The following is a 12524-nucleotide window of genomic DNA, read 5'->3' as shown; positions in this document are numbered from 1 at the left end:
TGCCCCTCCGACAGTGCAGGGCTCCTTCAGTACTGCAGAGTGTCAGCCTGGATTTTTGTGGGTCTTTAAGCCAAAATAATCTGACTCAGAGGTGAGAATGCCGCCCATTGTGTCATGGGTGACACAGTTGATTGATTACAGCCAAATATTTTGCTGGTTGATCTTTTTGGGCTTACTTCAAAGCGGAATTTGCCTTTTCAACACCAACGGTCACTTTATGGAAAGAAGGTTCAGCGGTAATGGGGAGATCCTCTGAATGGAGACGCTGTAATGTACATTTAATACTCATCCCGGGACCCAAATGTTAGCCGTGTCTCTGTTACAGCAAAAATATTGTGTCACCTAGAACGCAATTGGCTGTGCAAATGATCAGCGTTCCCCTGCCTCCTGCCCCGTGTACCTTTAACGCACATTACTGCCTTGTAGCACGATAATAATGCGCAGAGAGTATTATTAACAAGACAACTCATTAACTAAAATAAAATCCAAGGGTATTTATTCTTCTTAAAATGGTCAGAAACATTCAAAGACAGCAGAAGTTCATTTCAATCAGATTATAAATATTGAGAGTGAATTGCATCTTTAGTGCATTTTTCTTCAGAAGTACCTGTGGGTCCGAGGACCGTTCGCACCCTGGGGTGTCAGCAGCTCTCTTACCACTGCTCATTATCACACTGCTGTTTGTGGAAGCTTGCTGTGCGCAAATTGGCTGCCGCGATTCCTACATTACAACAGTCACTCAAAGGGTTGACGGTGGATGGGCAATGGCAAACATTCAAAGATCGCATGGATGAACTACAGAATTTGTTCATCCCAGTTTGGCATAAAAGGTGACTCAACCTTGGCTAACAAGGGAAATTAGGTTTAGCAGAAGATCCAAGGAGAGGACATATAAATTGGCCAGAAAAAGCAGTAAACCTGAGGATTGGGAGCAGTTTAGGATCCAACAAAGGAGGACAAAGGGATTAATTAAGAGGGGGAAAATAGAGTATGAGAGTAAGCTTGCACGGAACATAAAAACTGACTGTAAAAGCTTTTATAGATATGTGAAGAGAAAAAGATTGGTGAAGTCAAGCGTAGGTCCCTTGCAGTCAGAATCAGGGGAATTTATAATGGGGAACAAAGAAATGGCAGACCAATTAAATACATACTTTGGTTCTGTCTTCACAAAGGAGGACACAAATAACCTCCCAAAGATGTCGGGGAACATAGGGTCCAATGAAAGGGAGGAACTGATGGAAATCAGTATTTGTAGGGAAATGGTGTTAGGGAAATTGATGGGATTGAGGGCTGATAAATCCCCAGGGCCTGATAATCTACATCCTAGGGTACTTAAGGAAGTGGCCCTAGAAATAGTAGATGCATTGCTGGTCATCTTCCAAAATTCTATAGACTCTGGAACAGTACCCATGGATTGGCGGGTAGCTAATGTTACCCCACTGTACAAAAAGGGTGGTAGAGAGAAAACGGGGAATTACAGACCAGTAAGCCTGACATCGGTAGTGGGGAAAATGCTAGAGTCCATTATAAAGGATGTAATAGCAGAGCACTTGGAAAAAAGTGACTGGATCGGACAAAGTCAACATAGCTTTACAAAAGGTAAATCGTGCTTGACTAATCTACTGGAATTTTTTGAGGATGTAACTGGTAAAATAGATAAGGGAGAACCAGTGGATGTGGTGTATTTGGATTTTCAAAAGGCTTTCGATAAGGTCCCGCATAAGAGATTAGCGTGTAAAATTAAGGCACATGGGATTGGGGGCATGGTATTGACTTGGATAGAGAACTGGTTGGCAGACAGAAAGCAAAGAGTTGGAATAAACGGCTCTTTTTCCGAGTGGCAGGCAGTGACTAGTGGGGTACCGCAAGGATCGGTCCTAGGACCCCAGCTGTTCACAATATATATTAATGATCTGGACGAGGGATCTAGATGTAATATCTCCAAGTTTGCAGACGACACAAAGCTGGGTGGGCGTGTGTGCTGTGAGGAGGATGCCGAGAAACTCCAGTATGATTTGGACAGGTTGGGTGATTGGGCAGAAGCATGGCAGATGCATTATAATGTGGATAAATGCGAGGTTATCCACTTTGGTGTCAAAAACAGGAAGGCAGATTATTATCTAAATGGGAATAGATTGGGAGAAGGGGGAAGTGCAATGAGACCTGGGCGTCCTTGTGCACCAGTCGCTGAAAGTAAGCATGCAGGTGCAGCAGGCGGTTAAGAAGGCAAATGGTATGTTGGCCTTCGTAGCGAGAGGGTTTGAGTACAGGAACAAGGATGTCTTGCTGCAGTTGTACAGGGCCTTGGTGAGACCACACCTTGAGTATTGTGTGCAGTTTTGGTCGCCTTATCTGAGGAAGGATGTTCTTGCCATCGAAGGAGTGCAGCGAAGATTCACCAGGCTGATACCTGGGATGGCAGGAATGACGTATGAGGAGAGATTGGGTCGATTGGGCTTGTACTCGCTGGAGTTTAGAAGAATGAGAGGCGATCTCATCGAAACTTATAAAATTCTAACAGGACTAGACAGACTATATGCTGGAAGGATGTTCCCGACGGTCAGGGAATCGAGAACCAGGGGTCACAGTCTAAGGATAAGGGGTAGGCCATTTAGGACAGAGATGAGGAGGAATTTCTTCACCCAGAGAGTAGTGAACCTGTGGCATTCTCTACCACAAGACAGTTGAGGCCAATTCATTAAATATATTCAAGAAGGAGTTGGATATATTTCTTAAGGCTAAAGGGATCAAGGGATATGGGGAGAAGGCAGGGACAGGGTACTGAATTTGGATGATCAGCCATGATCTCATTGAACGGCGGAGCAGGCTCGAGGGGCCGAATGGCCTACTCCTGCTCCTGTCTTCTATGTTTCTATGTGACTGCACTTCAAAAAGTACTTCATTGGATGTAAAGCACTTTGGGACGTCCTGAGGTTGTGAAAGGCGCTGGAGAAATGCGAATCGTTCTTTATTTTCGGTCTGTCCAGTTTCTCCTAACCTCTTTTCTACCTCAAGTTATAATTTTAAATTGATAAGCTCTCTTCACTGACTCCCTAACCAGACAAAATATTCTTTCCACATTTGCCTCATCAAAACCTTCATAATTTAAAAATCTTTATTAAATCTCCCCTAAGCCTCTCTGCTCCAGAAGAAATAGTCCCAGTAGCTAAAGTCTCTCTTCATAATGATCGTTTCTCATCTCGGATGTCATCCTGGTGAATCTACACCGCATGTGCTCTATGTTTTGAATGTCCTCAGAGTCATAATGGCACAGAAGGAAGCCATTCAGCGCATCATGTCCGTGATGGCTCTCCGCAGAGCAATCCAGTCAGTCCCATTCCCCCGCTCTGTCCCCGGAGCCCTGCAAGTTTATTTCCCTCAAGTGCCTATCCAGTCTCCCCTTGAAAACATTGAGTGTCTCTGCTTCCACCACTTCCGTTGGCAGCGAGTTCCAGGTCCTCACCACTCACTGCGAAAAAGTTTTCCCTCACGTTCCCCCCTGTATCTCCTGCCCAAAACCTTAAATCTGTGTCCCCTAGTCCTTGTACCATCAACTAGTGGGAACAGCCTTTCCCCATCTAGCCTATCCAAACCCGTCATAATCTTGTACACCTCGATCAAATCACCCCTCAACCTCCTTTGCTCTAATAAAAACAAATCCAGCTTCTCCAACCTGTCCTTGTTGCGAAGATCCCCCATCCCCGGAACCATTGTCCTTTGTATAATATTAAGTCACAGTTACAGTAACTGTGACGTAACAAATTTATTAGCTCTTGTGCACATTATGCTCCATTTTTATAAAACCTAAAATGTTATCGTCCTTTTTAATTGAATGTATTTTTTTGATCAAGTGGCTCAGTGACAGCACTCTTGCCTCTGAATCAGAAGGTTGCGGAATCAAGCTCCACTTCAGTGCAATACCAAGGAAGTGTTCAAAGCGCAATGAAGCTCAACGTAAGCTCGAGGAACAGCACCTCATTTTTCGATTCGGCACTTTACAGCCTTCTGGACTCAACATCGAGTTCAACAATTTCAGATCGTAACCTCTGCCCCGTTTTTCCACGCGCCAGCTGTTGATGATTCTGCCATCCCCATTTACACCTCCTCTTGGCCCGTCTTTTGTTTCTTTACTTGCCCCATTACCATCTCCTTTCACCTCGCACCATCATCCCTTTTGTCATTTAATCTCTCCTGCCTTCCACCCTATCACAGACCTTCTCTTTTGTTCTTTCCTCCCCTCCCCCCTATCCCTGTTCCCGCACTTGCTTAAAAATCTGTTACATCTCTAACTTTTTCCAGTTCTGACGAAGGGTCATCGACCTGAAACGTTAACTCTGTTTCTCTCTCCACAGATGCTGCCTGACCCGCTGAGCGTTTCCAGCATTTTACAAGAACATAAGCCGTAGGAGCAGGAGTCGGTCATTCGGCCCCTCGAGCCTGCTCCGCCATTCAATGAGATTTTCTTTTTTATTGCTCAAACTGTGCGCTGCGAGCGTTTCCAAAAATTGACTGCAGTTCAACAAATTGACTCAAGGGCTGCAGAACACCTTGGGAGTGGGGGGGGGGGGGGGGGGGGGGGGGAGGTGTGTTGAATCCATGAAAAGTGCGGTGATGAGACAAGAACCCAAGCTTCTTCAGTCTTTGCTCGTGGTACATGGGATACGGAGACCGAGAGTCTCGCCCTCAAGAACATAAAGCTCTGTTAAAGCAACAAATACACAACGCATTCAAAACTTTATTAAAATGTTTCAAACAACAACTGCAATTTGTAATTTTAAATGTTTGCATTTTCAGACTCTCTCAACGAAAACCTGACTGCAGCGAGCCCCGTCTGGCGATTGGCGAACTCACAGATTAAAGCATATTCACACATTTTGCCACAATGTACCATAAATAAATTACACATTTCCCCCCCCCGATTCGCTTAAAGCCACATCCCGCCCACTCGCTTTACATATTCTATTTACAGGTGTTGCGTTAAAGTGGGGATTGTGGCTGTAGCTGATTGTCACCTCCCCCAAGTGATTACTCTGTACAGTCAGCACTGAGAGAACAACACACCGCAGTTCAAACTACAGGAAACTCTTTTTTATCCGGCACCGACGGGACCGGTGTGGTGCCGGTTTATCAAAAAGTCCGGATTACAGAGAGGTATAGTAAAAGGTACGAGAGCCCCGAACACAGCAACAAATCCAGGCTTCCCTGTTGCTTGGCAACAGGTGGAGGAACCCCGGTTACACGGCCACAGATCCAGGAACGGCCACTAATATGAAGTAAAACTCACCTGAACCTACTCCTGAATTTTGCCGGTTAAGAGAGATTTCCGGTGTCGGTAAATCGAGAGTTTCCTGTATCACTGCACCAACAGGGGCTGTGAAAGGTCTGCCCCTGGGTCCCACATTTGGGGAACACAGTAAAAGTCAAACGCCCCCCAGAATTTACACTGTAGGTTTAAAGCGCATCAATACTTGGCGCACTCCTCTGAAAATTCTCTCTGCCCTGATTTTCACCAGAGGTATTATCTAGTTTGAAATAAACGTTTTTTGCTAAGTTAGCGGAGAGAGGCATCTCAGTCGATTGTGTTAAGTGTCTGTGCCCTGGTATCTCACTGTAGTGAATTTAGGGCCAAAGACGGGCCTGCCTTGTTTTGGTTTCCAATGCGAGATATTTATTGCCGGGCCGGCACTTTTTGACCAGACATTCTGCGCCAGGGATTGGCGGGCCTGGCTGTAAATGCCCATTGGCTCATGGAGGCTGGCTGCAGCCGGCCATCAATAGCGGCCCACCTGATATTCAGGGAACGGAATGCGGTGCCGGGCTCGCAAGGGAGGAGACGAATCTTACAAAACGACGGAAAGCCACAACAGGAGAGGAACTTTCCACTTTTCTACCAGCAGCGCCAACATGTACAGAGCACAGACCCACGATAGCCCGAAACACACGGCGACAAGTTCAAATACATTCAACTCCTGGGTTACGCGAGCCACAAAACACAAGTCACTTGGGCGAAAGAAGTCCATTTAATTTTGCAAAAAGTTGTCAAAGAAGTATAGATCATGTTTGGGACAAAAGCAACATTGCTTTTTTTAAATTAAAAAAATTAACAAAGTAGCCAGCTTCTCATTAATCCGCACAACTCGCTGACTGTGGACAACCGTTCAGCTTTCGCAAGATGAGAACCACATCCTCACAATATTCAACTGTCTGAGCACTGCTGGAAACTGAGCCCTGCTGGAAACCCAGCCCTGCTGGAAACTGAGCCCTGCTGGAAACCCAGCCCTGCTGGAAACTGAGCCCTGCTGGAAACCGAGCCCTGCTGGAAACCGAGCCCTGCTGGAAACTGAGCCCTGCTGGAAACCCAGCCCCGCTGGAAACCGAGCCCCGCTGGAAACCCAGCCCCGCTGGAAACCCGAGCCCTGCTGGAAACTGAGCCCTGCTGGAAACCGAGCCCTGCTGGAAACCGAGCCCCGCTGGAATAGAGCCCTGCTGGAATAGAGCCCTGCTGGAATAGAGCCCTGCTGGAATAGAGCCCTGCTGGAAACCCAGCTCTGCTGGAAACTGAGCCCCGCTGGAAACTGAGCACTGCTGGAAACCCAGCCCTGCTGGAAACTGAGCCCTGCTGGAAACTGAGCCCTGCTGGAAACTGAGCCCTGCTGGAAACCCAGCCCCCCCGAGCCCGAGCCCTGCTGGAAACTTCAGCAGATAAAAAAGCACGAGTGCAATGCCCGTTCCCGCCGCCACTCGGAAACGTGTCGTCACGGGGTTACTTTACGGAACACGGCACTTGAGCCGGATTTTCCACCTCGGATAGTGAGGAGAAAGGAAAATGAGGGAAAAGTACGCCAGTGCCAAACTCCTGGGAGTTTCAATTGACCAGAGTGACACGGGTTGTGGTCAAGGATACTGTGGAGGGGAGTTATAAAAGGAGATAGACATTAAAGGTTTAAAATGGTTCACTCTTTTACTTCCAAATTCTAAAAAACCAATCAGTCACGAAGGTGGAACCGTTCACTGTGTAAACGATGATAAATGAAGGGGAGAGGTTCTGGACAATTGCCGGTGTTTGTGAAACTGAACCCCAAGAGCCAAAGTTGCAGAGGGCGAAACGTCACGTAGACAGCCCAAAACGTCGCCGCATTCAAAGGGTTAAAACCAGGGAGGCTCTTCCCATCAAAAATAGAATTGGTGTGTTTGTACAGTGCATCCGCCATCTACACACACAAACACAGTTTATACAATCAGACAGATGACGGTTTGCTACGAAGTGGAATCTTTTTCACTGTTCGCAAGAAAAGTGACCATCTCCCCGTTGCTCTTCTCCACATCGTGCTTCTTCACCGAAAACGTATACAAGTCATTCAACACCATGGGCATGGCCTCCGGACTGGCATCTTTGGACGTGGCGCTGCGGGGAGGCGGGAGCATCGGCGGCATGACTCCCATGGGGCCTTCAAACGGCCGGTACACGTCCACCTCCGGGATGGACAGCATTCCCGATTTGAAGTGATCGGCATAAACACGGTCCTCGTCAATCACAGCGTAAATGTGCGAGTCGTTATCTTGCCTCCTCTTCCCAAACTTCTGCCGGCGTCCAGGGATTTGGCTGTTCACGCCGGGATTGTAGATGCCAAGGGTGGGCGGACGCTGCTGCCGTTTCCTGTGTGGGTTTAGAAGAAATAGTTAACGGTGGTGACCAATGCTCCCTTAAAGCCACACGGCCGCGCAGCGCCCAGCAGTTCCCGCGCAGCCGGCTCACTGGCTTTTAAATAGGAAAAAAACGCGCATGTGCGGAATTTTTACTGGGCCGCGCGGCCACTTAAAGGGCCCGCGCACCAAAAAAAAATGAACGGGATCACTGGTGCTGACTTGATATCTGGGAAAGACCTGATGCACCTTTCCATAACGTGGTCAGATTTGACAAATACAACACGGAACCCATCGGATTCGTCTGTGCAGCCGCCCTTGCAACTGAACGGACGGACAATATTGGAGGCAACATTTCGAGAAGGGTAATAACGTTTTGACTTGTGTCAAACTCCAGAGAATAGATTTTTATTTCAATCTCTCAGATCAAGAGAATTTCATGAATGCTGCTTTAGTGGCAACTAGATTTAGTGTTTAATTCTAGAGAAAATAAAACACTTAAGAACATAGGAGCAGGAGTCGGCCATTCGGCCCCTCGAGCCCGCTCCGCCATTCAATAAGATCATGGCTGATCTTCGACCTCAACTCCACTTTCCCGCCTGATCCCCATATCCCTTGATTCCCCTAGAGTTCAAATATCTATCGATCTCAGCCTTGAATATACTCAACGTTTCAGCATCCACAGCCCTCTGGGGTAGAGAATTCCAAAGATTCACAACCCTCTGAATGAAGAAATTCCTCCTCATCTCAGTCTTAAATGGCCGACCCCTTATCCTGAGACTGTGACCCCTAGTTCTAGACTCTCCAGCCAGGGGGAAACAACCTCTCAGCATCTACCCTGTCAATCCCCCTCAGAATCTTGTATGTTTCAATGAGATCACCTCTCATTCTTCTAAACTCTAGAGAATATAGGCCTAGTCTACTCAATCTCTCCTCATAGGACAATCCCCCCCATCCCACTTAAACACACAGTCCCCTAGACACCAGAAGGCGAAACCAAAGCCGATTCACACAGAATAAGATAACGTTCCTTGGATTATTGCGAAATATGAAATATATAATTCTACTCAAGGGTCAGAGGCTACTAACCAAATATTTTCCACATCTCACAGTGACTTTGGAAGATTTACAAATGCATCATTGAAATATTTATTTTAACCATACTGGTAATTTGAATGACGTAATGTTTTAACCACCGTCCCATTCGATGAATGGCCTTGGGCAGAAAACTATAAAACGTGGGCAGAGCACAACGGAAAGATCCAACAGGCTGAAAAAAAAAATTGGGAGAAGTTACCGAAGTGATAAATCAACGCTCTCCATTGGTTGAAGAGTGCGAGGTTATGAAAAGGTCGGAGGTAGCCGAGAGATTAATCCATCAGCCTTGACAAATGGGACACCACAAGCAAGTCACACGATGTTGTTTATGGCAACACCTGACCTATTAACGTGCTGGGCGGTCCTGTTTTACAGGATCAGCGACACTACCAATACCGCAGGGCTACATGTATTAATTGAGAGCAATTAGATTGGAAGAATAGCAGAACAAGGTAGGTCGCTAGTTACAGATCCCAACTTGGAAGGGACTCAGAGTTAAATCAAAGCCATTTAAGCTTTGGTGAATAAATTAAGCGTGAGAAACTACTGTACAAAGATATAATACGACTGTTAATAACATACTAGTGGCTCTGCTGCAGAGTTCAGACACTAAGGGGTCGGCTATTTAGGACTGAGATGAGGAGGAATTTCTTCACTCAGAGGGTTGTGAATCTTTGGAATTCTCTACCCCAGAGGGCTGTGGATGCTGAGTCGTTGAGTATATTCAAGACTGAGAGCGATAGATTTTTGGACTCGAGGGGAATCGAGGGATATGGGGATCGGGCGGGAAAGTGGAGTTGAGGTCGAAGATCAGCCATGATCTTATTGAATGGCGGAGCAGGCTCGAGGGGACGAATGGCCTACACCTGCTCTTATTTCTATTCTTATATTAAATTCTAATTGGTAAAACTGGTCAAGTTGGTGTCAATTAAGGTATTTTCAATTGTTGGGAGACTTTAAAAAATGACAGAAATATGATGGAGTGGAAAGAAAAGAAAGACTTGCATTTCTATAGCGCCTTTCACGACCACCAGACGTCCCAAAGCGTTTTACAGCCAATGAAGTACTTTTTGAAGTGTAGTCACTGTTGTAATGTAGGAAACACGGCAGCCAATTTGTGCACAGCAAGCTCCCACAAACAGCAATGTGATAATGACCAGATAATCTGTTTTTAGTGATGTTGATTGAGGGATAAACATTGGCCCCAGGACACTGGGGAGAACTCCCCTGCTCTTCTTCAAAATAGTGCCATGGGATCTTTTACATCCACCTGAGAGAGCAGACGGGGCCTCGATTTAATGTCTCATTCGAAAGACGGCACCTCCGACAGTGCAGCACTCCCTCAGCACTGCATTGGAGTGCCGGCCTAGATTTTTGTGCTCAAGTCTCTGGAGTGGGACTTTCAACCCACAACCTTCTGACTGAGAGGCAAGGGTGCTGCCCACTGAGCCACAGCTGACACTATGAAAATGCAAACTATATGTACACACTAAATATTAGTTTTCTTGACAAGCTGTGGAGCAACTTGAGAGAAAATACAAGGCGAGTTTGGAGAGAGGCAGTTGAAATCGTAATGTTGTTTTGGCCACTGGGAGATGATTTTACAACGTTCGGCTGCACCCTCCACAAGCCGTGTCCTCCAGCTCTTTAGGATTCCTGGCTAAACACCTGCAGTTGATGCTGAGCGAAAGCCAAAAGTACAGAGACTTCACCACCCACCACATTCAACCTCAATAAATCCAACTGACTGCAGCACTTTCCAGCTCAGGCAGACGTGTGGTGATCTGGAATGCACTGCCTGAGAGGGCGGTGGATGCAGATTCAATCAGGGAATTTGCTAAATACGTGAAAGCAAAAAATGTACAGGGCTATGGGGAAGGAGCGGGGAGTGGGACTAATTGGATAGCTCTACCAAAGAGCTGGCACAGGCACGATGGGCTGAATGGCCTCCTCCTTTACTGTATTTCAAAATGTTCATCCTTGTTTTCAAATCCCTCCACGGCCCTCGCCCCTCCCTATCTCTGTAATCTCCTCCAGCCCCACAAACTCCACCCCAAGATATCTGCGCTCCTCTAATTCTGGCCTCTTGAGCATCCCTGATATTAATCGCTCCACCATTGGCGGCCGTGTCTTCAGCTGCCGGGGCCCCGAGCTGTGGAATTCCCTCCCTAAACCTCTCCGCCTCTCTCTCCTCCTTTAAGACGCTCCTTAAAACCGACCTCTTTAACCAAGCCTTTGGTCACCTGTCCTAATATCTCCTTATGTGGCTCGGTGTCAAATATTCTTTGCTAACACTCCTGTGAAGCGCCTTGGGATGTTTTACTACGTTAAAGGCGCTATATAAATACATGTTGGTGATGTTAATGTTGTTATCATTCTATGATTCTAAGTCGAGCACATTAGTGCCCCAGATTGTCATTTGTGGACAAGGCACAGTGTTGCCGAATGACACCAGTCACACTGAGCAAGAGAGTATTTCAGAACAAGTTTAAGGACTAGAAAGTTGAGGTACAATATTTATTTATTTATTTTTAAAACGGTTTCTTATCAAGAATCTTTAGTAATTTGGTCTACTCATTTGGATCGATTGACACTCATTCATCCACAAGGTTGTTTTTTATTTTAACGTGATTTGTAAAAGATTATTAAGTTCATACCTTGACTGCTTTGAAATGTTCAATAAACCTTTACCCAGCTGGAGTGATGTCACGCCACTCCGCATGAGATGGCAAAATACATAATTTGGGAAACAATAGTTCACACGGAGTGACAGAAACCCGGACAATTACATACTAACAGGCACTATGCAGAGTAACAATTTATAATAGTATACTTTTTTCACCCAGAGGGTGGTGGGGGTCTGGAACTCACTGCCTGAAAGGGTGGTCGAGGCAGAAACCCTCATCACATTTAAAAAGTACTTGGATATGCACTTGAAGTGCCGGAACCTACAGGGCTACGGACCAAGAGCTGGAAAGTGGGATTGGGCTGGAGAGCTCTTTGTCAGCCGGCACAGACACGATGGGCCGAATGGCCTCCTTCTGTGTCGTATGATTGTATGATTCTATATAACAGATATCCAGGAGAGATTACAGACAGAGTAATAAGCACTGAAGAGCAATTACATAGACAATAATGGGTTTTTGGGAGTGATAATGCAGATAATAAAATGTACAGGCGAGCAAGTATAAGACAGTGATCTAACCAAGGGATCAGGAGATGGGATTTGCTGAACCAATTTACAGCAATCATTTGAAGCCCAAAATGAGATTATGGTCTTAGCGTTCACTTCAACACAAGTACATGTTAATGGGGTTTTTTAAAACTTTGGCCTAGAAATTCAGTCGCGTTTGCGCCCACTTATTGGCTATAAAGTGGTTTGCGCCGGAAGTTTTTTAGCGCCCGAAATTGAGTTGGTCTCTAACATCGGCGTTAGCCGGTAGCGCTGCGCCGGCACCGATGACGTCATCAGTGTGCGCAGCGCCCCGGTTCCAATGGTAATCCGTCCCGATGGCCAAATTCAGTTGCGGCCGCCTCGCCCGTCGCGGCCGCAAACAGCGTTTGCAAAACGGTGCCTTACAGCTCCGAGAGGCCGGCGCATAAAGGTGGAGGGGCGGCCGGCCGCTTTCCCGGCGGCCGCCTGGCCGCACCTCCCTCCCCGGACTCCTGCACCACCCCCCCGCGGCATTGGTGTGTGACTCCCGCGAGCCCGGCACTTCTCCGTGGTGCCGGGCTCATTTGACGGGGGAATCCAGCGGCGATCTCACGGCTGCAGGCAGCTC

At 46.9% G+C, this 12524-nt stretch overlaps 1 protein-coding gene across 1 annotated transcript in view; it reads right to left on the bottom strand.

Moving 5' to 3' along the window:
• Positions 1-474: 474 nt before the first annotated feature.
• LOC147117902 (CUB domain-containing protein 1-like) overlaps positions 475-12524 on the bottom strand; it is an 85429-nt gene continuing 73379 nt past the window's right edge. Inside the window, 1 exon segment of the mRNA XM_085989302.1 lies at positions 475-7657. Within this exon segment, the coding sequence (XP_085845428.1) occupies positions 7258-7657 (400 nt within the window). The 3' untranslated portion in view covers positions 475-7257.

This window comes from Somniosus microcephalus, chromosome 5 (assembly GCF_052327205.1).
Source record: "Somniosus microcephalus isolate GS21.2 chromosome 5, FLI_Smic_1.0, whole genome shotgun sequence".
NCBI classification, from domain to species: domain Eukaryota; kingdom Metazoa; phylum Chordata; class Chondrichthyes; order Squaliformes; family Somniosidae; genus Somniosus; species Somniosus microcephalus.
Note: the sequence above shows the minus strand (reverse complement) of the source record. Positions and strands in the feature narration are given on the sequence as shown.